Source organism: Anser brachyrhynchus, assembly GCF_964034855.1.
Source record: "Anser brachyrhynchus genome assembly, chromosome: 2".
Taxonomy (NCBI): domain Eukaryota; kingdom Metazoa; phylum Chordata; class Aves; order Anseriformes; family Anatidae; genus Anser; species Anser brachyrhynchus.
This window is the reverse complement of record NC_137695.1, coordinates 83,292,087-83,319,751: the sequence shown is the minus strand read 5'-3', so window position 1 is coordinate 83,319,751 and position 27,665 is coordinate 83,292,087. Positions and strand designations below refer to the sequence as shown.

Below are 27,665 nucleotides of genomic sequence, written 5' to 3'. Positions count from 1 at the left end.
ACCATTCAGCTATGACCATTTCGACCACACTCTGCAGTGTTTCTGACCATTGACCATGAGCTTTGGAGATGTTATTTGGCTGTATAAATTTCTGAAACTGCTCAGCTGCCTTCTTCACCACTCTCTCTTCAGCCCTGCCTTCATGTTATTCTGATGGGTTAACACAAGAAGCACAATTGTGCTAGGACGTGCTTGAACCGAGCACCCGATTGCACTTTCTATCAAGAACCACTGGCTTATTTTTTGTTCGTTGGGCTGGTGCACGATAGAAAACGCTTCAAAGCTTCCCCGAAATCACTGAAAAAAAATAAAAATAGTTACTATCATTGTTTGAACGCACAGTAGTTAGAATCTAACGCAGCGGAAGATAAAATAATTACAATCATTGTTTGAACACACAATAGTTAGAATCCCACGCAGTGGATTGCCTCAACGTCTTTTAAAGGCACTCCTCCGGGGGGAAAAAAAAAAACAAGGTTTATGCTTATTTCTCCCCAAATCTAGCAGGGAGCCCTCAGCCCCCCGCCCCCTCCTCCTCACACCCCTCAGCCCTCCTCAGAGCCGCCCCCCCCCCCCCCCCCGCGGGCTCCCCCGGCCCCGCGCCGCAGCCAATGGGGTGCGGGCTCGGCGGGAGCCGTGACGTCATGCGCCGCGCCGCCCCGCCCCCTGCCGAGCAGCGGCGGAGGCAGCCGGAGAATCCCGAACGCCCCCTCCCTCCCTCCCTCCCTCCCTCCCTCCCCGCTCCCCCCCCGCCCCCCAAACAAGATGGAGGCCGGCGGCTGCTGCGGGCACCGGCACTAGCGCGGCCGCCGCTCCTCCGCCTCGCGCGGGGTGGGGGGAGGAAGAAATAATAAATAAAAAAGAAAGGCAAAAAGGCTGGAAGCGTCTCCCTCCTTCCTCCTCCTCCTCCTCCTCCTTCTCCCACCGGCTCCTCGCTGCGCTGACTGCTGGCCCTCCCCATGCCGTCGTCGCCCTCCTCCTCCTCCTCCTCCTCCTCCTCCTCCTCCTCCTCCTCCTCCTCCTCCTCCTCCCGCAATTGTCTGCGCTCCGGCTCCGTGCATGCCCGCGCCGCCTCCTAGGTGGCTGCGGGGGGTGGGCGCTCCCGGCGCTGCCATTCCGCGCATACCTCCATGTCCCTGCGCCCGCCGTGGCCGCCCGCAGCCGCTCGCCCGCTCGCTCCGGCTGCCGCCCTGAGAGCCGCACCCGCCCGGGGCTGAAGCCGGGGGCGGCGGCGCCGGGGCCGGGGGGTCTCGCCCCGAGGAGCCGCCGCACGCCGCAGCCATGAGCAGCGCCGCCGCCACCGCCGCCGCCTCCTCCTCCACCGCCGCCGCCACCGCCACGGCCGGCAGCGGCGCCGGGGAAGGGGCCGAGGAGGCGGCCAAGGACTCGGCGGACATCGCGGCGTTCTTCCGATCCGGTGAGTGCGGAGCGGGGCGGGGGGGGGGTGTGGGGGTGAAGCGACATCTTCCCCCCGGCGCGCGGGGGCGAGGGGAGCCGGCTTTGTCAGGTGGCCCCGGGGCGGGCTGGCCAGGTGGGAGCCGCCGGGCTGAGCGCGGCCGGCTCGGCAGTGTCCATCTTGCCGCCTCCTCCTCCTCCTCCTCGGCGGGGCCCGGCGGCGGACAACGGCGCTGCTGCGGGCTGGACGCGGCCCGGCCGCCGGGGCTGGGTCCGGGAGCCGCCGCCGGTGACAGGTGCGGCTGCCGGTACCGGGCGGCGGCACCTGGCTGCCGGCGGGGAGGAAGATGAGGAGGAGGAGGAGGAGGAGAGCGGGAGCCGAGGCAGCGGCGTGCCGCAGGGCTGCGGGCAGCGCGGCGGCCGGGGAGAGATGACGGCGCTCCGCAAGGCACCGCGGGCGGTGGTAGCGGGGAGGCGGCCGCAAGCCGCCCCCGGGGCTCCCCGGCCGGGGCTCCCGAGGGGGCACCGGGGAGGGGGCGGCGGCGCTGACAGGCCGCCGGGGTGCAACATGGAGGCCGCCACCGCCGCCCCGCCGCCCGCACCGTGCCCCCGGTAATGGCGGCGGGGAGGGGGCGGCGGCGGCCGAGCCTCCCTCCGCTGCTCGGGGCCCTTCCCCGGGCGGCGGCTGCTTCTCGTCGTCCTCCTCCTCCTCCTCTTCCTCCTCCTCTTCCTCGCCGCCGGCGGCTCCTCGTTCCCCCGGGCACCCCCGGGCGGGGCGGGCGGGCCGGGCTCTTGCTCCCTTGGGCTGCCTAAAAAGGAGCGGCGTGAGAGGAAAATGCAGACTCACCGCCGGGAAAGATGAAGGGGGATTGCCGGTTTTGCGTGTGAAAAATAACAATAACTAATAAAACCGATGGCAGTAAGAACAATGCTGATGAAGGCTGCGTTAATGGGGGTTTTTTAAGGAAAGTCGGTGAGGGAGGTGGGAAGCGGCGCAATCAGTGCTTCTGGCGGCCGGTGCTCGCCGCTGGACGTGCTGGGCTTCATGGGGATGAAGAAGGAGGTGTGATTCACAGCAGGCATCCCTGAAGCAGGGTTCAGAGCCACTTCTGCGCGGACAGATGGACCGAGCAGTGGGTCAGGGCTCTGAGGGGCCTGGTGCTTCCCAGAAACCTGTTTCGCGTGACAGCGTCGAGCGCGAAACTCATTGTCAAGATGCTGGCTGTGGTGGGTTGTGTCGTGGACGAAGGACTGATCTGAGCTTTGCTGTTCTCAAAACGTCATTTTTACACTAAAATGAAAATAAAGGGTTCCTGTAGTAGGCTTGCGTAGTTACAAATAGGTGCGTGTTGTGTAGTAATCTGGCAGCTCTGGACGACCCAGCCAGCTGTATTAATAGTCATCCTCCACATTGGTGTGTGGGTAGGGGGATGACACAGACTTGATAAGCTCGTAAGTGGTGCAGCGATGACTTCTGATGCTGATAGCTTCTGATAGTAGGGGAGTTGCACCGAGCTTAGTCTTGCAGCAGCTGAAAATCTGAAAGCAGTAGAAAAAGACATCACATGTTTATTGAGGAACTCTTTTATAATAAATATTTAACAACTGGCATTCCCATTTCTGTTTTCACGCATGGAGGTGATCTGGTTCAGCCAGAGCAGTGTCACACACTGGAAAAGGTTTTGGCATCTCTGTAGGTGTTCGGTATTGGGAAGAGCTCATTGAACTCTGCACCCCTACATGATCTACTCTTCTATAAGAAAAGGGTCCGTTGAAAGATCTTGGTGCTTCCCTTTGTTTGGACAGGAGGTACAATTTTTTTTTTTATTTCAGTGAAACACAATGGACACAGCGATCAATGAACAAGCACAAAGCTTAGTTTGGTGTACGTGGGAGCAGACAAAATATTTTTCTCTTTACAGTATTTACAATGACAAATGCTTCCTTTTTCCTGTCACTTGCAGAGAATGTCAGCAAAGCTGTAGCTGTTACTTAAAAGAGAAAATGAGTAAAAATGTTACAGTGTTTTCCAGGAGAGGGGAAAAAACCCATCCAAAAACAAATGAAAACCACAATGCCTGAACAATCAGTTCTAATCTTAGGCTAGTTAAATTGGTCAGTTGTACAGCCAGGGGGGTTGTTAGCTTTCCTCCTGTCCTTTTGAAAGACAAAGCCTGAAGCAGAACTGAAGTAGCCTGAAGAACAGAATTTCAGCGTTTGGAAGATGTTTTATTAGGATATTGAACAATGGCCATGTTCACTTGAAATGTGCATGTTTCCAGTTTCTGCTTTGGTTATGTAAATGTAAACTCCCTCTGAGTTGTTGTGGAAATTGGTTGCAACTGAAACACAAAGAAATCTTACTGAAGGAAGAAGCTGGACTGGAAGTGAGGTAGTAGTATGAAAACATAAAGATAATGTGTCTTGAATTTCAATTTAAAATTAGATGTATCAGAGTTGGAAGCAATAGAGGCAGCTTACTTGTTATGTATTTGCTATCCAAATCTTATTAATTGAAGATAAAAAGGCGAGAGCACCTTGTTAGATCTGTCACCTTCTTTGTGGCACGATTAAGAGTGAAACCGCTAAGAAGCAGAGATGGTGCCAAGCAAAGCGATTACATTTAGACTGAGAAAACACAGTGGTTGTAGGAAGTGCCTTTCTGTGCTATGTGTAAACTGGAGATTGGAGATGACAGTGTAACTGATGGAGAGGATATGTTTGGAGCTGAAGATGTAAAGACAAGTGTCCCTTTTTGTCTAATTAAAGTTGTGCAACTTGAAATGATGAATAAAATCTCTTAGTCTGCAATTTTGTTTTATAATTCTAAGAGTCTGGATAGCAGGGTATTGATGCATGTGTTAAGTATACAAGATCTATTCTGTGTCAAAGTATTAAGTAAAAAGCTCTCAAAATGTATTCAAAGATTCAACTAAAAATCATGTGAGCACGCTTTCAGGAAATAAGTGTACAAAGTGGAATTGAGAGACTATCATCAAGGCATGGCTTACAAGGCAGTAAATGTACAGAAGGCTTGTTTGTTTATCCTGTCCTTTCATTGTTACTGTTTTTAAATCTCCACGTTTAGAGCTTCAAGTCCGTAATATTTTGGGAAGGTGGTGCACCAGTCAGCCGACATCTTTGCGATGCAAGAATGAGCGCTGTCCATTTAAGTTTAATCATGCTATTATAACATCGTCCTCCAAGCCAAACGATTATTGCAAGTTAAAGTTCATTGATTTTGTTTTTAAGCAATAAGAACTTTTTTTTTCCATCTAGCATCTTAGCTAAGTATAAGAGATAGTGATTGTACATTATAATTAAATTTCTCTTCTTGGGATGCTGAAGAGATCTGTGAATACCAAACAATGCAGAGAAAAAGGCTTGCAAACACTTAGGCAACTCTTAGCTAGACAATATAGCAAGTACCTTTATAAATGACTGCAAGAAGTCTCAGTGGAAAAACAAACAAAGAAGTTGCCAACTGATAACTCTTTACTGTTTTGTGATGAAAGTAGATGTAATTATTTCCTGTATGATAAATTACATCTGAGAGCCATCAGAGAGCTGTGCAGTAACTTCATTCATGCACGGACCGATGGTACAGTTTCTGAAGCCACTGAGGAGATTCTGATTGTTACCACTGTTTATTTCAACACTCACCACGTTTACTGAAGCAGCAAAATTTACATTCTGAGGGACCTTGCTCTGGCTAAGCCTCAGCAGTTATGCACCCTACTGACAAGACTTCCAGGGCGTCTTATTTTTCCTTTGTGTTTTTGAACATTTCTGTCTTTGCCAGATCAAATCCAAATACAACTGTCAATCATAATTCAGAACTTGATCTGAATTATGATCTGAAATCTGAAAACACAAAGGTGGAGGACTTGCCGTGTTAAAAATGAGTCTCTGCAGGTGGCAGCAGTCCTTTCTCCGCAGGAGGTCTCTGAGATGGAAGAGGAGTGGGTCTGGAGGAGAAAGGTGTCTGAAGCACGGGGTTTGGTGTGCCACCTCTCCCCGACGGGAAGTTGGAGAAGGAGGTGGTTGCCAGAATAGTTTTGAATGGCACTTGACTCTAGCATTGTATGCTTACCCTTTCCTGTAGGTGCTGCTTATTGTAAGCTTAATGGTAGGAAAACTTTAAACTTTGTTTTGAGAGATATGTGGCCACTAAAATGTTTATGCGAGTGTTTTGGGAAAATGGGATGCTGAATTCTATTGTGGTTATGGACGTCAGGTTGAAGACTTCTGCAAGTACTGGTGGCTTGAGAGACTTTGGTCAATCTGCCTAAGGCTTGAGTACACATCTGCCTATTGCAGTCTAGGCTGAGTAGGTAAAACGATATAGGAAGTATTAATAGCATAAAAACATTTAGTTGTTGTTTCTTTGTCTTAAATAATGAATTTGTGTCTTGCTTAGTTTTTGTGAATAGCGCTTAAATAATAACGTAAAGATAAAAACCAAAAGATTTGTTGAGAAATGCAGGATTTCAAGTTTAAAGTGAGGAACTGTAATTTGCTTCTTCCTTGTCACCTTGTTTTACACAACTTTGTCTTGTTGCTTTACATTAGTGTCCTGTGTGATGGTGGCTAGGAAGGCTGTCTGTCTGTAGTAGATAACGTTAATAATGCTAGTGAAGCAAAAAAAATCTTCTGGAAGAGGGGAAGAAAAGAGGGAGGAAAAGAAATGGAGAAAAAAGTATGCATGCTGTGCAGCAAACTTTTCCATGAATACTACTAATCAGAAACATGCTACCTTTTAGATCATGGACAAAGTAACTTTCATACTAGGCATCAAATTTTAAAACCAAGGGCAATTTTCAGCTTAAATCCGTGGAGCAGAACACACAACGTGTAAAGTTCAGATAGTGGCTTTCTGCGAAGGTTTATCCATCTCCTGTCGATATGTAGTGGCTGACTTACAGTGAGCGTAGTCAGAGCTGTGGTTGTGTGGGTTACTTGGCATGGCATTTGGACTAGCGACAGAGTAGCTACAAACATCTAATAAAAATAGTCTAATAGGGAAGCCAAAAACGAAGTGTTGGCAGGGAAACCTGGTGGTACCCCACGTGGCATCTCCATGCTGTTCTCTGCAAGTATTCATTCGGGGCCCTGTGGCTGACAGGAGCTGAGGTACGTTGGGGGTTTTGTGAAGTGGTGAGGTACGCAGAGAGTATGAGCCACGAAACAAGTCGGACGTTGCTTTTTCATGATTCTGTTATTTTGTCCTACGAGCCTCACTGGTCAGTGAGGAAGTTGCAGCAGCGTTGCTGTCATTAGGGCTGCCTGATTCAGGCTGGAGAAGAAGTGGGACCCCTTGTGAAGTTTTCAGTTGGATTCCACAAGATCCATTTTAATAAGATGTTGGGGGAGAGAGGGAGCTGAAAAAGCTAAAAGACACAAATGTCACAGCTTGGTAGTTGCAGGACTAAAATAATTACAGAAACAATACAATGGAGAAGTTACCCTGGGAATAGTGTTGTTGGATTGACATTTCCTGGAATAATGAGCAAGAGGACAGCGCGTGTCGGTGTGAGATGCAACAGCTGCTGTGCAACTTCGTTTGGTGTGGAAGAGCCAAACTTCTTGGGGTACTGAAGGATAGGGAAAGGTAGAGGTTAGGTTGTGTGTACAAGAGAGGCAGAAGTCATGGTCATTACCAAGAGGAAACAGAATTACTTGTAGCATCTGTGACAGCTGACAGTTGATAAACTAAATGCACGTTTGAAGTGGAAGGTAAATGGGAGCTAGAGAAAAGCCAGGCCAGTTCTTGAGAGGAGTAAGTTTGAGCAGGCATGAAACACTGACGTGCTCAGAACTAAGCTTAGAAAGGAGCTGACAGAATTAGAAAAGAGACGTGTTGCAGCTCAGGCTTTCCCTGTTTGCAGAGCTTCATTGCTGTGTAGATGAGGTGGCTGGTAAACTTCTCTTAAAGAAGTGTGTTTTCTCCAGCTAGATGTGTTCTGCAGAAACAAGTATGAATCTTTGAACTGAAATTTCATGTGGCTTCCCAAAGCTTTTCAATGTAAAATGGTTGTGAAAGTAAACAAAATCTCGACAAGGATTGAAAAGACTTTTCCTATCCCAACATAAAGAGAAAATATTACTATTTCTCTACTATTTTTCAGTTAAAAAATAGTTCTAGTGTGAACAAATAGGCCTCTTTAGATGCAGACAGTTTGGTCAGTTTGTTAATAGGCTGAAACTGCATTGTGATTTTGCTCTGCAGCTTGAAGGAGGAGACGAGATCACTCTGAAATAGCTGTTTATGGTCAGCAAAAGCGTTAAAACAGGAAAGACACGCAAACTTTGGAAATGCCATGGTAGGTGTGTGACATTCTTTTGAAATTAAATGATGATTTTTATGAGAACAAGGGAAAATAATTTTTCTTCTTGATGCTGTGAGAAACAAGTGTTGTCTAAAAAGAAGAGGTCTATGAAAGGGCTACTGGTTAAAATGAAAAATTAAAGCCATAGCAAGCTATTTTAAAACTAATCACTAAAATGGTTGCATACTTGGTTCTTCTCATAAAGACATTTGTTTGATTTGGAGAAGGAACTTTGTCTAACTTAACGTTTTTCTTGGTGCAGTGAAATCAAAAAGTAGATTACTGGTGAAGTAATACGCATGATCTGCAAAGCTGAGTCATGTTCCTTCAGGAAGGATACTGCTGTTTTGAGAAAACAGATCACTTTCCCAGTAGTGAGGAGGAGGAATTGAAATGACAAGGAACAACATCTCAAGTGCTTTTAGCAGTAGACACTACATTAAAGCATCTGCTTTTGAATCTCTAGAATAGCTTGGTATATTGATACACAAAGAGGAGGGTCATAAATTACTTGTGCCCACAAAGTTTTACCAAACAGTCTGTGTGGCAAGAGCCTATAGACTCAGCTTTAATGATACCAAGCCCCTTCCATTCACTTGTCTGCCAAATGGATGTTCTAACGCATCTGAAACTGGAGCTGTGGATCCCAGATGCTTGTGGTTGCACAGAGGAGATGGAGATGGCCTAATTGTCTTTGGGCATTTATTTAAAAAATAGGGCTGGTTTCCATGGTTGTTGAATGGAGTCTTGTCAAAGCATTGTCAAATCTGTTTCATCACCTTACATCATTACTACTGCCATGCATAAATGGCTGTAGCAATGATTGATTTTAAAAAACAAAGGCAAAAAAACCCTGCATATATCAAACAGGTTTTCCTAGTGTGCAGTGCTCACCTGTGCATCTTGCTGCTACTTTGAATGTGGTGTTTGTAACCTGTACCTTAGTAATAATGATTTCAATTCTTCAGTGTTTTATAGTGCTGCTTTTTTTTTTTTCTTCCCCATAAGAGGACCTCTGCAGAGCGGTGAGAAAATTCCTTAGCAGTATTGTGGATGGTTAGGAAGCAAGATTTAAATGATCAGAAGAAAACTGTAGGTCTCCAGCAGTTGAAATATGCCAGTGGATTGCTTTGTCTGGTATGATTTATGTGGAAGTGTTTCAACAGGGTGCACAGATAATTCGTTCCTACAAATCTGTGTAGGAGTCTAGTTAGTATTACCAACTTACGCAACAGTCAAAATGTGAGGCTCAGATTCAGGAAGGTTTGTTTAACTAATTTGTCTGGGAATAAATATATAGATAAGTGTGTGTGTGTGTGTTTGCTGGCAAACAGAATGTTCTGTGTGGCTTGAAAACCGAGTTTGTTCGATGAATCTTAACAAAAAGTTGGGGGAAGTATTCTGGGCAGTAGGCACCTAACAGCACTGTTGTGACTAATAGTGCTGTGTTCTGGTCTGCCGTGAAAATAGCCAAAGTTTAATTATTCATGTTTCCTTGCTGTCTTAGTACGTATATGAGCAATAGTAGTCATTCTGAAGGTGTCTGCAGACTGTGTGAACAACTAACAGTGCTTTCTGTAGTTAGCTTCATGCACCAGTGTTTAGCAATTGAAGAGTGAGGGTCTGGGGTTGTGGTGAAAAGAGATTTCATAAGTGCTGGAAATAAACAGAGAAGTACACTATCACCAGTTAAGGCTCACAAGGAAGTGTTAAATACCTATTTGTTTTTATATAGTCCATACCTCACTTCTTGTTTAAAAGAGCAAATTAAAACAAAAAAATAAAATAAATTTTGTAAGAAATTCTTGCATTGTTGTGCATCAGTGAAACCTGCAGCCTTTTGAGATAGTCTTTCAAGACATTTGGTCAAGGTTTTTCTCTAAGCTTTGTGATTGTCACATAGCTGGTAAATAACTTTGAGGCCATCAAACAACAAGAGATATTATTGCTGAGATTTCTTGAAAAAAATAACTGTCAAACATTGAAGTCTTGGGGACTGCTTGTTTTCAGAGCCAAAGCAGATGTTAAATTTTTGGATGAAATGGGGTAACGTGTCTTAAAATTTGGCTGAGACAATAAAGGGAGGATACATAAGAACAGCAGGAGAATACATCAAGAACATCCTGAGAAGTGAGTTAGAATAAATGGAGAGTTTAAATACTAGGCATTATTTAGCTAGCCTCTTACACTACACAATGTGCTTTGCTGTAGCCATTGTGTAGACTTGGCTGTACAGTACAGGATAGAATTTTCTAGTGGAGCATTAAGGTTGTAAGACCTTTGCTTTCCAAATGTTTTTCATGCTACTAACTTCTGGACATGTTAGGTTATGCAGCATTGGAAGCAAAGATGATATCATTTTCTGAGAACGTAAAAATGTTCCGCCCTCTTCTAAAAAATTTGGGTTAAGGTTGAAATGTCTTTGCTTTTTCTAATTCTTCTGGAATTGGAGAAATGGTTATCTGCAGTTGAAAGCACAGGAAAAAATGTAGAAAGCTTCAGCAAAGCAAGGTGAATCAATGTAAGTTGACTGTGGATGGTCGTATTCGATGCCAAAGCCGATCAAACTTTAGACATCAAACCCCACCCTTTTGAAGCTTCCCTCTGTTATTATACAGAAATAAAATAGGATATGGTGTCTTTGCTACAGAAAATGAACAACCATGGTGGTCATTTTTGGAAAAAATCCAGCCTTCATATCTGAGCTTTTATCCCTAATCTCATTTATTTATCTATTTTATTGATGTCGGGTAGCAAGTCCACTTTGGTTGCAATTGCGTGTCAGGGTGGCCCTAAAACCATGGAAATGGGACGGTTACAGCATTAGCTTATGCTCTTCTTTGCACCCCTTAAAGTCACATTTTGTATGCCTCGAGTAGCTGTTTTCTGCAGTTAAGGATAGTTGTTAGACTTTGACTTCTTGTGGCCTGCAAAGCTCAGAGAGGAAATCAGTGCTGTGCGTTGCTTAACTGACAGGGTTTCTAGTGAGCTGGGCTTCTGTAAGGACAACAAAGGCAAGCCAAACTCAAATCCATTAGGACAGTGACACCTTTTCAGATGGAAAGACCAAGTGAGCCGTAATCGCTTATCTAGTATAGTAACTTGCTGGTTGGCTTCTTGATGCTTCGGTAAAATATATTTATATATATATTTATACATATATGTATGTATAAAAAGACATCAGCTTCTCCAAATTTAGCTTTCCAAAGAAAAACAAGAACACTCACCCGACTGAATTTCTTGTCTTGGTGGCTTAGCAAAAAGTAAAAATCCTGAACTTCATTTCTGTTCCCATTATGGGAAAATTCTACTGCTTGTCTATTGAATTACCAAGTCAGCAGAGCTAAGGCTAGCCTGCTTATAAGAAAGTGATAAAATACGGTTTGGCTCGTGGTGATCCTTGCAGAGGATAGCCCTGACGTGCTGCTGTCTGTTGGTGCAGAAAGAGCAGTGTCATTTGTTGTATGCTGCGAAGGCTGCAGTCAGATTTGCCTGTCCTTAACTCGGAATAAGGGTGCAACTCGTCCAACAATAACCACTTGGCGTGTGTGTTAACTTTTTTTTTTTTTTTAAAGCTTGGAATCAGATGCATCCTTCCCTAGCCAAAGGGAAACATTTGAGAAGCTGTGACGCATTTACACAGATGAAGGAAGGAAATGTCCAAAAGAGTCAAAAGCTAAATATAGATCAGTTTACTGAGTTGAACTCTGGGTGGGAATTGAAGAACTAAATATAAATCCAAATTTGTACCTTTGTAACTTACATAACAAAGTAGTATAACCCTTCTCTGGTTTTTCATTTGTAAAACTTTATAGTGGACAACTTCGGGTAAAGAATTGTGTCAAGCCTTGTGAGAGCGCTTTCCAGGTGCCTTAAATACAAGACAGCACTGAAAAGTCTAATAATTTCTTGATTATTTCTATAGCCCAGTTTAATTCTCTGGAAAAGTGGATTGTGGATTTTTACTGTGTGGGTTTTTGTTGTTTTTTTAGCTCCGCTGTGGAAATTATATTTCCTGAGTTGGACAGTGAGAGTGAGTGCACCCTCAGCAAATTTGCTTATGACACCAAGCTGTGTGGTTCAGTCGACGCGCTGGAGGGAAGGAATGCCATCCAGAGGGACATGGATGGGCTTGAGAGGTGGGCCTGTGCGAACCTCATGAAGTGCGACAAGGCCAAGTATGAAGTCCTGCGCCTCAGCCAGGACAATCCCAAACACACATACAGGCTAGGAGGAGAGTGGATTGAGAGCAGCGTTGAGGGGAAGAACCTGGGGGTGTTGGTGGATGAGAAGCTTGATATGAGCTGGCAATGTGTGCTTGCAGCCCAGAAAGCCAACCATATTCTGTGTGCATCAAATCAGCAGGATGAGGGAGGTGATTGCCCCCCTCTGCTCTGCTCTTGTGAGACCCCACCTGGAACACTGTGTTCAGCTCTGGGGCCCTCAGCATGAGGACATGGACCTGTTGGAGTGAGTCCAGAGGAGGGCCACGGGGATGATCAAGGGGCTGGAGACGGGCTGAGGGAGTTCGGTTTGTTCAGCCTGGAGAAGAGAAGGCTCCAGGGAGATCTTCCAGTACCTAAAGGGGGCCTACAAGAAAGCTGGAGAAGGACTTTTTATCAGGGAGCATAGTGATAGGACAAGGAATTATGTTTTTAAACTAAGATGGTAGATTTAGATTAGATGTAAGGAAGAAGCTCTTTACCCAGAGGGCGGTGAGGCACCGGCACAGGCTGCCCAGAGAAGCTGTGGATGCCCCATCCCTGGAGGTGCTCAAGGCCAGGCTGGATGGGGCTTTGGGCAACCTGGTCTGGTGGGAGGTGTCCCTGCCCATGGTGCAGGGGGTTGAAATTATATGGTCTTTAAGGTCCCTTCCAGTCCAAACCACTCTATGATAACAAAGAAAAGAGAGTTGTGGTAACCCAGGCATTTAAGATACGATTTTTCAGTTGTGTAGGAATCTCTAGAAGGTTTGCCTTCTGTTCTGCCACAAACCTTGGTTTGGAAGCTATCAAGTCTTCTCTGAGGTTAAGGAAAAATCAGCATGTTCAGGGTGCTTAAAATTTATGTATTGGAAGAGAGTATTGGAAAAAAAATCTTCATATACAAAGAGCAATCTAAATTACTTTCTTTAAATGACCACAGAAGTGCCATCAAAGTCAAGATAAGTTGTCTTTCTTTCTGGAGCAGTGCTTCATTTTTGGGGGGACAGGTACTTTGCTGGTAAAGCAAGTGTTACTCTATTTGTAAACATAACTAATAGTAAATGCAATAGGAATTTATGGGTAAACATGGTAGCCCTACAGTCTAGAACTTTAAGCAGTAGCTATCTCCACTCCCTCCTGCCTCCCCCACAGATGAGGGCTAAGGTTTTATATTTAATGTCTTCTCTTTTCCTAGTATGTTGCCTGCTGAAGAATGTTTACTTGACAGATGTATTAATAGTTGTGCTCTTGTTTGTTTTTGTTTGGTTTTCCAGAGGAGCTTAAGAATGTTTTTTCAAGGTTGTTTTGAACAAATTTTGCTGTCTTTGATAACTATAATAGTGTCTGTTCCAAGCAGCAATTTATCTGTTAAAGCAATAAACAGTTTGTAGAAAAATGACCGGACTACTTACAGTAGTGGTACAATATGCCAATTTGAACTTTGTCTTCATGAAGTATATTGTGATGTAGCAAAGCATTGCAACTACTGTTTTGAAAATCTCATTTTTGTAGCGTGGTGTTGAAATGGATTTGCCCATGTTGCTGTTCTTGTTGTGCTAACCGCTGTTCTGAAATTAAAGCTGTAAAAACTCTTTGAAAGACCAGTTGGTTAGCTGAGTTGCAAACTTAATGAGCGATGTTTCTGCTTGTAGGCAAGTTCATGACTTGGAACCTGTGCCAGGGCTGAACTTGCAGTTCGTGTCCACTGAGGCAACAGGAGGGGGATCAAAGAACTAGAAGATACAGCTCTCCATAATGTTGCAGATGGTCTTTAGGCAGTGAAAAGGAAGCTGTAGAGTCCTGTATTTGAGTGTGGGAAGGTAAGCATGGATATACCTTGATGTTAAGGTAGAACACTTAAGGGAGAGCCTTTGAGTTGTCTAGGCAGCCTGAGCTCCGCTCCTTTGTCTGCGTGTGCTGCAGCGTTTGTGTGTGTTGATACAGCAGACAAAAAGATCGATCTTTTTTGTGTGCGTGTGTGTTTGCTAGCAGGCAGAGTAGTATTCTAGGCTTGACTTTTTGTTCGTGCAGTGTTTTCCGGTACTTGTCATAGGAATTTCACTCCCAGTTACCTCCTGTACAAATACATTGTGTTCTGGCTTGTGTGGTAGCTACAAAACTTCAGAGGTGAGTACAGAACTGGCTGCTTTGGGTTCTCCTGGTTTAATAAGACTTTTATTAGGGCAGGAGAGATTAGAGGAAGGATAGCCATCTTTTTCCAGAGTGGCTTTTTACTGTCTTAATTGTTGTCCTCACGTGTGTGATCCCTTCTTTTGTTCCTTTTGCTCAATAAGTAAGACAGAGGTCCGACAGACAATGAGCTCAATCACTAGGCATCAGTGTTCGTCTCCATAGGAGGTCCATTATGTGTACAGAGATAAGTAGGGGGTCATATGGAAAAGTGATGCATAGCAAGTGTTAAAGCATGTGTGTTGCATTGACTAATAAGGGTTGCACAGGCAGCTTTTGTGCTGCATTACCTAGTTTCTGAGTGCTTTTTTTGTGACAGCTTCTATTAAGCCTGGTCCTAGCTCAATTAAGTCATTGTTTAGGGTTTTTATTTAGGGTTTAAGTTTTTATTAAATGCCTTAGTGGATGACAGTAGATGACACTGGTTTTAGCAGACTATGCTGGATTAGTGTGTTATATCAGAGTTATTTTGGGAGTCGAAGTGCATTAATTCACTACATGATATTAAGGAGGGTGGATGTATAAGCTGCTTTCTTAAACAGAGATGTTGATTGGAGGAAAGCATCTCTTTGTACAAACACAAGTTAAGTACTTTGCTAAGAGGCAGCATTTTATTTTATTTTTTGGACTAACAACCTGAATACACTAAACTATTAAATTTGCTAGCTTGTTCAAAAAAATCTTGGTTTGATTTGTTGAGCACCAGGTCAGTTCTGCCATGCTTGTATAAACAAGCCAAGCAAGATCTAAAAAACTGTCAAACGTTAAGAAGGAAAAAGGAACCAAATGCTACGTTATGCTTGCATAAGCTTATACGTAGTTAAGATCTCAAAAGACATAAACTGTGTTGAGATGAGGGAAAACTTCCACTGCGTTATAGGCTAGGCTTCATGTGCAAAACCCCTCCCTTAAGCACAAATAGCACTGAAGGGCTTAAGTGGATATACATGTTGATAAGTGACATAAGTTACTACGCTAGAATTTTTGCCAGCATGCAAGCAGTAAAATTCCTGCTTTAATAAGAAACTTTCTGAGCTGTCATGTAACTTCTGAAGAAAGGACCCGATTGCAGAAGAAGGGATGCCTCCCATTGGGATAGAAAAGAATTATGTTGCTGTGCAAAAGCCATGTAACTCTTGTCTGGTGAAACAGAAATGGGCTGAATATGTAAAATAACTGCTGCTTCATAGTGAGTTAAATCTAGTACAGCATTTAAATGTGTTCTTTGTTGAAAAATGGCTAGGGAAATTGTTATCAGAGAGGAAATCTCCGTAGTAGCGTCGCATGTCAGAGGTGACAAACATCTGGAAATGTTAGTTATAATTTCGGTATTTGTTGGTTTCAAAGTCTTTTTTCTGGATATTGGTTCTCTTAGCTTTTAAACAGCACGTAACATAAGGGCAGTATTGCCATCCACTTTAACAGCAAGCATGAGTGAATTTTGTTGGAATGGGTTGCCCAGGAAGTGGTGGGTTGCCCGTCCTTGGAGGTATTTAAGAGATGTGTGGACATGGTACTAAGGGACAAGGCTTAGTGACGAAACTCAGTAGGTCAGGTTGATGGCTGGACGTGATGATCTTCAAGGTCTTTTCCAACCTAAATATTCTTTTTGTGGTGCATTTCTCATCTAGGTGTCCACGCCTGTTGAAGCAAATATGAAGAATTAGGTCAGGATCCAAGTCAAAGTTGAGGTTTCAGTTACACTGTTGATACTGTAGAGAAAGGGAGGGAGAAATGAGCAAAACAGTTGCTCACATTAAGGAGTAATTGAGCAATTTGTATGCAGTGAGGCAGGCCTGTGGTGTGAATTGTTGGGCACCCAGTGGTTGAAGTAGACTTCCAGAGAATAAGCTCATCTGTCCTTATTTTGCTTCTGCCCAAATATGCTCAAGATTGGCACTGATGTGGGAAATAGTCTGAGAAGGCAGCAACACTTGGCTTTGGGGTGGGCTGGAGTTATAAGGTGATGAGGGATCAAAGAGAAATCTAGGAAGGTGAAGAGAGAACTGGTAGAATTCAGGGTGAGGGTCGGTTTGTTCACAAAAATACCGGAAGCCACCATGCCACCTTCCTGCTGCCAGAGCCTCTGTCTCTTGTGGCTAAGGTCTTACAGGAATACTGGAGCAGGGTTAAATGGTGTACTGATGTACACAGGCAGAGTAATAGACGCAAGGGAGCCTAAATTTTCACAGGCCATTTGACAAAAATGTACTGTTTCCCTGAAGCAAATACTGATTTCAAGGCCAAAAGGAAGGTTTTGTTGTTTTAAAACAGAGCGTGACAAGTATGAGCCTAGGCGGAAGAATGGGAGGGAGATAATGGGTACCTACTGCAGAAAACCTGAAGTTGCTAGTGCTGTGAGGTTGTTGAGAGGACCAGCGCTTGAAAGGAATGGGGCAGTGGGTTGCCTCTTGTATGCACCATGCTGCTCACATGTTTGTATTACAGTGATAATGTGCTAAAATAAGAGAGGCAAGCTGTTAATAGGCCATGCCCTAGATAGGCCTAACATTTCTTCATACCCTGAAGAAAAGAGCGAGAACCAGGAGAGGAAAACTTTCAAAGAAGGTCTTAATTTTGTACTGTAAAGTGCAATCTCGTTGACTTAGCTCAAGAATAAGTTACTGTTAACCTGTGTTAACCTTAAAAATGACCTTTTTCCTTTATCTCTCCTACTTTCACTCTGCCTGCCACCCTCAGCAGAGAAGTACTATTTGGGCCTTTGTGGAAAGAGCAGCTCAGTTGTTCCTGAAGTACATTGGCACAATCTTAGGTCCACAAGGACCCCGGCAAACGAACAACTTTGTGATCAGTCCCCTCACTGTTGCCTCTGATTTGTCAGGAGCCCTGCAGAGGATATGTGTAAGAGGCCATACAAATCTCCGAAGCTATGTTGAACGGTATCTCTAGGTAATCATCTTGTTGTGTTCAGATGAGATTGCTAATCACATCTTTTAATTAGAGAAATGTCATAGCTGTAGGAAAATAAAGCTGTTTGAAAATGTGGGTGGTGACTGGTTGTTTTGCTGACAGTCTCCTCTGCTTCGTCAGGCAGATCTAAACCTCCTGAATTGGGAAACTTACGCTCTCTAATAAAAAGGAACTGTGACTAATTTCAGGCTGACGTCTTCTCAGGGACTTTTTCTTCTTTGTGGTCAAAAGTTCTTGTTGGTGAAGTAGTGTGGGATGTGAAACATCAATTGCCTTGAACTGAACCTATAAAGAGGCAGCTAAGTCACCTTCATTTTGATTGTTGCCTTGTACTCAAGAACATTGAAGGAAAGGCTGACGTGCGTGTAAAGATAGGTTTCCGAAAAGGGCAGTTCAAATAGCTGAAAAACTGAGGTTGAGTGAAGAAACAAGAGCTAACTCCAGTTTACTCGCTGGGCTAACAGTAATTTCCAAGTTAGCATATTCTGAGAAGTTGCTTTGACAGCAATCTTGGATCTGGTCCTGCAGTGTGCAATTAGAATTGTCATTCCCTGTGATATTTAAAATACTTATAACTGACTTCAGTTTAGCGCAGAAAGTGAGTGTGGCAGAGCTATTTTTTTCAGATAACATCTACTTCAATAGCTGCTTTCTGTGCAGATTATCTCATGTTAACAGCATTAATGTTTCTAAAATGAGAAATAGATTGGCATAAGAAATAAGCAAATCACACCCCATACGTTTTGCTCGCTGCCTTTAATTTAAGAAGCATACGTGATGGTATTATTGTCTGTCCTGCTTTTGTGCCGTATTTGGTCAGGGTTCTGAGTCCATTGAAAGTATTTTGGTCTGTGTTTTAAAGATGAAATGTCACGGTACTGATTTTTATTTGAATCTGGTGGAGGAAATTGTCAGCCAAGTGTATGAAATTACTAATTGGCTGATAGCTTGAAAATGGCTCTTAATTAAGAGAATAAGTTTTATAAAGACAGCTATGTATTAATGAGCTAACTTTATTTTTTTTTCCTTTAAAATTGGCCTTGCCAAAGGGATGGTATCCTATAATGGTAGGAGTGGAAAAAATTGTCAATGGAATAGAAGCACAGGTAGAAAGCGGCTTGTGTTCATATACACTTGAAAAAAAATAGACTGAAAAATGTTTGTAACTGAAGAACCATGCTGATAAGAAGGAACAAATGTATGAGAGCAGTAATTTATAGCAAGCAACGCACAGTTCTAAACAGGATCACAGATGCCCTTCTCGAGCCTAGCTTAACTGTAAAACCTGAAAATAAGTACTGTTGCTTCCCTTGTGCTGCTGGTGGTTCTCCCTGTGAACATGCTGTGGTCTGACTTTTACGTTGTAGCTGCTTCTAAGGCTAGAAATGATTAGTCAAGTTTTGCTGATGCATGCTGTCTGATAATACTGCGCTTTTTCTTTGGCTCTTTGAATATATGGGATTGCTTGCCTGTTGCCCTGCTTCTTGGTGCAGGTGTGAAAGTTGTTGGTTTGTGTTTTTTTTTTTTTAAATTTGTTTTGTTTTTGGAAGCAAAGGTGATATACTGGACTTTATGGTCTTTAGTTACAAGGATCCTGTGGTCTGACTGGCTCCTGCGTGTCAAAGAGAGTTGAATATAGGCTATACAACTTGAATTCCTGAGGGGAAAGAGGTTGTACGTGTGTTCTTAAAGACATTTTTAGTCACCACATCTCTGCCTTTCCCTTAAGCTTTCAGAGACCTATTTGATTATAGCCTCAATTAAATTCCCGTCCTTTGATGAAGGAAGTCCTTTGCTTAATGTGTAGTTGGTATAGCTGGAACATTAGGGCATCAGTCAGGATCCAAAATTAATTGCCACTTGGGACTGCTAGTGACACTGAAGCGTTGAAAAGAACATTGTCTCTTTCAAAGGCTTTCTGAAATGGTCAACTTAGAAAACAAGGCACATCCTTATTACATTAAGGTATTGTTAGCGTTGAACCTTGCTTCTCATTTTTACTTTGTAACAACAAAGGTGAAGGCATACTTTATCTGTTGAAGACAATGCAAGTTGAGAGGGGAGAGCTGCATGCTCCTTACTTGGTGCCCTCTTGTGCTCTGTCCTCCACCAGCTCCCATGTACAGGAGGAAAAAGCCCCAAGCTGACACCAAGGGAGGAGAGCATCTCACTCCACAACCAGCAACAAATGTGTCAGCGGCAGAACAATATGGGTTCAACATCCTGTTCTTTCCTTTGTGTTTAATTCCTTCCTGTTTGAGAACATTGTCTGTAGAATATAGTTATATCAGCTTGAGCTGTAGGAACATCGTGCTTATTACCACGGTATCTATCTTAAATGATCGGTGCAGCTGTTTCAGGTCGCAAAAAAAGAGGAGCTAAGTAGGCTGTGGGGCAGCAAGTCGGTTCGGTAGCAGAGCTGTGAAAGCATATCCGATGCATGCAGAGTTAAAAGAAGGCAGGACCTGGGAGGGGCTGAAACTGTTGCCTGTGGGAGCACAGCGGTGGAGGAAGATCCAACAGCCAGGCCAAGCTGTGCTAGGTGATCTGGATCCAAGCACACAGCTGCCAGCTAAATAGTTGAGATGAATCTCAGCGAAGTAACCGAGGGGTGCTAGGAAACTCGGTGTCAACTTGCATTGTATCAGCTGATACAGAAGATTAGGCTCTACATGCTTAATTAAAGGAAACGCCTAATTTTCAGTAATGCTTGAGCTAATATCCACGCACTTCTGTGACTTGAGCTTCAAAAGTAAAATTTGAGGAAGCTACTCTACATTTTCTCTCTGAGTAATTTCTGTGACTGGTATTGAACTGGTTGTGGGCAAGCAGGGAAGGGAGAGCACTGCATTTTCTCAATAATTGTATAATTAAATTCATTGATGGTAGGCCAAGAATACTAATCACAAGGGTTGGTGCTGAATCAGAAGGAATACTTTAAATGGTGCTCTGTTAAACAGAGACATAATTGCCCTCTCTTTCCCTTTCTTGGCTTATTGGATGACTGCATTGCTTGTTTCATACGTGACTTTGAGTGTGACTAGAGCTGTGAATCAGTATTTGTGAGAATTCTGCATCTGGCTTGTGCTCTGACTTCCCTTTTACGAGCTGGAGAGGCTGGTTGTGTTATTACCAACTATGCAGTGAAAATCCTCTTAAACTCTCCTTGTTATGAGTGGGTGAAAATGTTTGGCAAACACAGGAATCAATAATTGCTTATTCGCCTTGCTACTGCTATTCAAAAGCGGCACTGTCCTTTTTGTGTTTGCAGAGATAATCGATGTCTGTCCTCAAATGATAACTAACAGGGATAGATAACTTTGGGGTCTTACTTTGCAAAGTCATCCTGTAACTACATGTATTTTTGAAACTGCTCGTGCTTCCCCTCCTGATCTTTTGTCAGCTGCAGCAGATCTTGCATCAAAATTGTAATAGCTTCTTTGCAGTCAGAAAAACTTGATGGTTATTTTAGTTCAAGTTATTCACTGGTTTGCCATGCTGCTGAAATGCCTGGAGCTCTGTGCATCACAAAAAGAATAAGTAAACTGAGTTAAAGCTCCTAAAAGGGAAATAAACACTTGTCTCAGTCTGAGGAAGAGCACTGTGTGTAACTTGACCTGGTAAGTTTTCATAAAGAAGAGACTGGCTTTTTAATGGCCTAGTCTAACATGTCCATTTTGTTCTACTGTTGCCAGCTGAAATTGAAAATTAAAATGAGGGAAAAATACCTTCATGATTACAGTTTTCCCTTGGGAACTATTTCATTTGTGGCTTTCTCAGAAGAGAGATTGTGGCTTCCTTTCTATTTCTGTGGCACGAAAATTCAGATTTGTGTAGCCTGTTTCTAAAGTTAAGCAAATTCTAGATGCCAGCCATGGAAGATATAAACAACTTCCAGGTGTCTGCAATTTGAGGAAGTCCCTAGCTGAATCAGATTGCCATCTTGATGTGACCTTTGCCAAAAATAACTGTAGTAGTACGTGCACAAAGTGCCTGTGTGCTGTAGTAAGAAGACAACAAAAACAATCTGTTTTAATGCACAAGATCTGTTTGCTTTTTTAGAATTGTGTTTCTGTAGTGGAGAGGCAAGCTTCTGAAACTGTCTGCTTTACTTTGATGATACTCTGGTCAGTAGCATCTTACTCCATCGGAGGACTGCAAGATAGGCTGTAGGTGTTCATATGGCTCCGAATCAGTAGGGCTCACTGTGCAGCTTGCTTTATTCCAGCACTTGGCTTCTTGATCCACTGAAAAACTATTTTATGGTACTTTTGGTACCATAACTTACACCAACTAACAAACAGGATTCCTTTCAGATAAAAGATAGCACAATTCAAGCTTCGAACTGCATTGTTCCATAGATCAGATCTACCATAGATGCAATATCTGTATCTGTCCAAACCTTGAAGTATAGGCAGATTGTATCTCAGTGGTATAATATAATGGAAAAGATGTTCCTTCAGTGTACAAAAGTTAGGGTAAAAAGGATTACTTTCCCCTGCATTCTGTAGGCCTGGTACTGCATACAGTCTGATTGGGTGTCTAGAGCCTTTAATGGCTGTTTTTCATTAGCATTTTAGTTCAGATCAAAGTGTGCTTTTGAAGTGCATCTCATGATTGTCCCATTTTATAGTTATTTGCTCTCTATTGTGGAGCACTGGAGGTGCACAAACAAGGTTCCTTTCAGATAAAATTAAGCTGAAAGACATGCTCTCTTTACAAATAGATATCAAGTGAACACAACCAGAAAACAAGTAGTCTGAAGTAAAACCTCCTGCAAAACATGAGTCCTCAGCACCAAGATTTTGCTGTACTGACCTTTTTCTGTTGTGCTGCACGACAAGCTAATGAAGACTCAGCCAAAGAGGGCCAGCAGGTTACGTCCTGAAACTGAGCAGATGTTCAAATGAAATAACAAAGACTTTTTAGTGGCAGAGAATCTTACTCACATTTACTGTGAGAATTGAGTGATCCCTCTAAAGGAGTGCATTGTGCTTCAGATTAAGGGCAGCCAACCTTTCTGGGTATCCAAATATCTTGGGACTGTAAGGACTTGGAATGCTGAAGGAAGGGAAGAGGTGGCTGCTCAATTTACAGGTAAGAGATGAGGGACATGGTGCTGCATGGGGCACAGCCACTGTTGCAGTTATACCCACTTCTGTAGTGAGACATTTCGATTACCTGTAAGCACCATCCCAGGGCAGGTCCTAGTTTTGACTGGGACCTGTGCTTCAAGTTGTGAAGAGCTCTGTGTGTATAAAAGGCACGAGTTGCTCACTAATGCTCTAGAGAAGGATAGACATTCAAGGTTCCTCTCTACCCTATGTGACGAGATCTCTTCTTCATCCACACATTCGGTCTTAGAGAAAACATGGTGGAGGCATGAATGAGAAGAGAACTATACACTTCCCACTCCTGTGTTTATTGAAAATGTCAAAACGTTTCTCTGTAGAGCTGCTCAAAGTCAAGCAGCAATTGAAACCCTGTAGGAAGAAGACAACCAGAAGCAGGCATGTGAATTGACTCTCCAATGCAGATATGCTGGAGAAGTTTAGTAACTAAATTGTCTCCAATAGTTGAGTTCTGCTCATACCTTTTTTTTTTTTTTTAAAAAAAAAAGGCATTAAAAATTATTGTAGAATTCATTACCACCTGTGAAATATTTTTGGAACAGGCTGGAGAAGTATGACTGCCCAAAGGATAACGTTATTTAGAAGGTAGTTCTTTTCACTATGTCCATTCTGATTGGCATAAACTGTTAGCTCTCCAAATACTTAGATAAATTTTGGAATTGTGTTATTAATTAACCTGGCATCAATGTAGGACTTGGTGCTTGAATAGGCTTGCTGTGTTAGCTGGACTTGAATTCTTTTCCCCATCTGCCAGAGTTTACGTCTCCGTAGTAGAGTTACCTGAGTATGTTCTCAAGTCTCAGATGTTTGATTGCAGCTTCGTTGTAGCTCAGTTCAAATGTCACTGGGGTATGGGCTTGCAAGGTTGTGCTTCAGAGGAGGTGCCAGCACTCCCATTTGTCTTCTCTGTGGGTGTTTTCTGGAACATGAGGATGTCAGGATAACTCCAGAAGAGAAGAGCTGTAAGCAACATTGATCAATTCTGATTAAAAATCCTGGTGTGGAGCACTTAATGGATATGTGCTAAAGGGCTTAGTGAAGGTCACTGCTGGCAGATAGGATTTGCTGAGATCCAGGCTCTTCAGGGGTTGCTGCCAACTTCAGAAACTTCAAGGCCTCAAATCTCTTGGCTGCTGAACTTGTTCACATTGCCTAGGAAGGGGTGACAGGAGACTAGAGAGAAAATTTGGATTCCCCGAGACCTGCTGTGAGTTCATTTTCATTTGTGCATTTTTCTGGAGAGAAGGTGCGGGACAGGCATGCACCTTATTTTTTAATCTATCAAGAGTTGTAAGTTAACACTCTATCACAATGAAATGAAATTAACTTTAAAACAAGTTTTTGCCTATCCTGAAGTTTGGAAGTGATGACTCTAAACAGCTCCTCTAGATTCTGAGCTCCAGGTGTAAGTTTTATACTTAGTTATAAAGTAGAAAGACTCTGACAGTTTTTCAAATTCAACACTAAGTTTTTGACTCTGTCAGTGAAATTGTCCAGTCAGAGTGATGTACATTCTTGGCAATACATTTGCGTCTTTAAAAATTATTTGTAATATGTGTCTTGCTACCTTCTGTTTAGTACCTTAATATTGTCATTTTTGCTAGAGGATGATGCAAACCTTGTTCCTCTAGCAATTCTTTCGGTGCCTGTATGTTGATGCATCAACAGCCAGCCACCATCTGTTTTCTCCTGGACTTTAACCCTAACTTTGTGAGATGTAAGCAGATTTGGATGTACAGCTTCATTTCTTGAGAGGGAGGTTAAAATAATGGTGTGACTTAGTGGGTAGTTGATAAATACTTGTATTAATAGACTTAGTTTGAAACTTGGATAAGTGAGTGTAACTAAAGAACATTTAAGAAAAGAACAATATGTTTAAGATGGCTGTGTTACAAATGGTCTTGTGGCATGAAAATGGTGGTGGTGTTTTGTTGTTTTTTCTTTCATCCCAGAGTCAGAGGTGTGAAGAGAAATCTTGTGTTTGGAAATAATTCAGACTGCCTTTGCTTTCTTTGGTTGCGTTCACAGCTTGCTGTTGGTTTCATAAACCTGTTTGTAGAACTTAGCTTTGACTTTGTTGTCTAATGGCACAGTTACAATTTGGGCTGACAGGGAACTTCAGTGAACTATTCCCTTCTCAGGGAAAAGAAAATGCTGTGACTGGAAGTCTGCCTGTAACCCCTCAGTGAAAGGGGCTTGTATAGATAAGCCTGCCTGATTCTTCCAGGAGAGAATAGACCTTCACTCATTCTCTTACTGCACCTCTTCGTTCAGACACAGTGCAACGATTTTTCTAAAGCTTGCTTAGATATTAAAGAAATCTGTGGACAGAAAAGGGTAGGTACTTCAGGCTGCAGTATATTCTAGCTTTCTTGTGCAGCTAGCTCCCAGTGCTCCAAACTCCAGTGCATCTTTTTCTCCTCTGGTGGGTAAGCAGTTGTAGTCATTTGCGTGGCTCTGCTAATAGACCATTTGTAAAATCGAAATCATCAAGTATGATTGAAAACATTCCCTACAGAGTCAGAATTGCCATGTTTGGAGTTGTGTTTATAAAGAGAAGAGAAGAGGGAGTATTTATGGGATGTTTTTCCTCCCTCCTACAGCCCACTCGACCATTCCGTTTTGCAGTCAGTGCTACAAGGGCAGAAAGTCCCTTGGTGACAGAGCTGCCGAATTCTGCAGATGTGCATGTCAATACCAAGGAGGAGATCTCAGCAGAGGTTTTACTCAAGTATGCAGGGCTCTGGTGGGAACGTCAGCTTTGGTTCATGTAAATTCTGCCTGTCCCCCAGTGTAAGCTCTCTTGTAGTTTTCCAAGAATTGAGTGCTGAGCCTCTCAAAAGTATCGCTTATCCCCAGTCACTTACTTGACTGATGGATTCAAATGGAGAAAAGACCAAACGTTGTTTTGATATTAACGATGAGTACTTGATTGAGAGGAGCTGCTGTTCCACTAACTTGAGTAATGTAACATAGATGTGTCTTCCAGGTAATAGTAAAATGACTAAAGCACTCTTTGGTCACCTTCCATTTTAGATGATAAATGGCAGATGAGAGTTATCACAGAATGCTACTTACTCGTGTTATAATATATGGTATCCCAGTGGGTGCTGTTAAGTTATGAAACTTGTTATTAGTGGCTGAAACTCCTGTTTGTAAATTTCTGTGAGATGTCTTTAGGCTACAGGAATTCGAGGAACTATCATCCCTCTGGGTCAAGCCAAATGTGCACCTGTCCCATTATCCTACCTCCACTGGTGGCCAAAACAGCTGCCTAGGAAAGGAGTGCTCCACAGGGTTAAGGTAAACCTCTGTGGTGCTTCCCTCAGCGTCCAGCTGGATTTTCCAAAGACAAATGATATTTCTGCATTTTCAATGACCTGTGGAGATTATTATCTATTAGCTTGTTCAGTGCCCCCTTGGGATTATGTACACTTTTATGTCTTTAAAATCGAGTGGTAGAGTTTCATAGCTTTTACTACACATTGTGTGAGGAGCCGCATCCTTATTGTGAAACCTGCTACCACCTAGTTTTGTTTGATAGATCCATCTTGTGTGTTGGAAGAGTTGGCACACGATTAAGTACAATTAATTTGCCTTGTTCAGGTCACTGATGGTTTTGTCAAACCCTTCTCATGTTTCCCAGTTTTCCATGCCAAAGAGCCTTACTCTATCCATTTGTGTGTGTGTGTATAAGACTCATTTTAATTATCCTGGTTGGTCTTTGCTGAACTTTCCTTCATTTTTGTATCTTGTTTGAGAAGGTGGAACTAGATTGTATTGAAAACGTGAGCACACAGCTGTGTAATGTTGTTTTTAGTGTTCTCTCTTCCTTTGCCACTAATTCTGAGCATATGATCATCTTCCTTTCTTTCTTTTTTTGTTTCTTTTTTTCCCTGTTTGCATGCTTTTACTTTCATCTACATTGAGCATATCTTTGATCGTATAAGATGATTAAAATACTTAGTTAACTTGTAAATTAAGCTGAGGTGGTCACCAAATCAGAGCCAATGTAGTTTGGGCATTAGGCGCTGAGTTAAACTACATCCCCAAGTAAGAGACGTTCAGTACTTATAAGCCATTTGTTGTGAATGTAACTGAAAGTGTTAGTGACCTTGGATTGCCTGATAACAGGAAGCAAGACGCGGGTCTAAGAAAATCTTGAAATTAGTTTTTAATCTTTAAAAAAGTAAGGTAGTTTATTTCTAGTCTCTTCAAATCCTGTCTCTCATAGCTGTTAACTCCTGTTTGAAGTAACCGACCTTGGAAACTTTCAGTATTCAGGTATATTCTTTTTTGTTTGCAGAGGGTTGGGATGGCTTCTCATCCCTTTTGCACAACGGCTGTAATATCATTGCCTTGTTTAATGTGTCATTTCAGTGTTTGTACGCTGTTGCATCTGTTGGGGTTTATGAACATGACGGTGATGCTATTAGAGAATATAGAAACAAAGGGATCTCTGTACTCTTCTAAGGTAATGTTTAATTGTAAAATAAGCTGATTAGTTCACTGTAAGGAAAAAACTGATATAATCTTCTATACAAAGACAGCTGTTGTAGTTTAACTTCATTTAGACCAATGCTATCCCAATTTTCTTTCTGTTTGGAAATAGGGTGAAGTGAAACTCACGCCTAGTGGTTTATGTGTGTGGCAGTGCTATTAGTGATGTTTAAATGGTTCTTGGGACTGGGCTTGATATGTAAGCTCTGATACTAGTACTCAGTTCTGAAATCCTTGCATATAGCCTCAGCTTCCAGAAGGATGTACTGTGAAATCTTACTGTACCTACTACTCATAGTAGTGCATGAGGTAAACTGATTGCTGAGACTGAATGGAGTTTGTTGTTTGTTTGTTTTTTGTGTGAGTACTGACACGTATATATGTAAGTACATCTAAATACACGGTCATCTTTGAGGAATGGAAGAATGTAGGAGTGGCTGGCCTAATGAAGGGCAAGCTTTGAACTTGCAAGATTTTTCCATTTTATTTTATTTTCCTTCAAGTGAGTTAACTCTTTGGAGTTTGGATAGTAAACTTGGCTTAAGGAAATGTTTTCCTCTTTTGGCGAAGCACATCACATCAGTGCCCATGAAAGGTGGGGAGAGTGTTTTGTGTGAATGAAAGAAATAATGAAAGGAATAAAGCAATGCTGGCCATTCTCCAATAGCTACACCTAGTTGTAAAACTGCTCCAGAGTTGATGTAACACACAAAACATGATGAACTTTTTAAATTAAATTGATATGGTACAGACTTAAAAATAGATTTCTTCCCAAGGATTAATATGATGAGATCATATAATATTAGGTGTTACACTGTATTATTCACCTGAGATGATACCTTTTTCTACGAAAGTTGAATTAACTCACTTTTATTTGTTGTAAATGCCAAGTTCCTTAAATAACAATAGGTATATTTTATGACTATTTCATAATCATAATGATAATATGATTTGTGATAATAAGCAATAAATATAATAAGCTT

At 42.7% G+C, this 27,665-nt stretch overlaps 1 protein-coding gene and 1 long non-coding RNA gene across 2 annotated transcripts in view; one reads left to right on the top strand and one right to left on the bottom strand.

Moving 5' to 3' along the window:
- The first annotated feature begins 1,042 nt into the window (after positions 1 to 1,042).
- The window catches only part of TRIO (trio Rho guanine nucleotide exchange factor), a 256,422-nt gene continuing 229,799 nt past the window's right edge, over positions 1,043 to 27,665 (top strand). Inside the window, exon 1 of the mRNA XM_080579300.1 lies at positions 1,043 to 1,417. Coding sequence (XP_080435426.1) covers positions 1,282 to 1,417 — 136 coding nt within the window. The 5' untranslated portion in view covers positions 1,043 to 1,281. The remainder of the gene's footprint in view (positions 1,418 to 27,665) is intronic.
- LOC308189353 lies at positions 8,435 to 26,655 on the bottom strand. Its single transcript, XR_013946315.1, has 2 exons — positions 22,275 to 26,655; positions 8,435 to 22,231 (listed from the first exon to the last, which is right to left on the bottom strand). It is a non-coding gene; the product is annotated as an uncharacterized lncRNA (long non-coding RNA).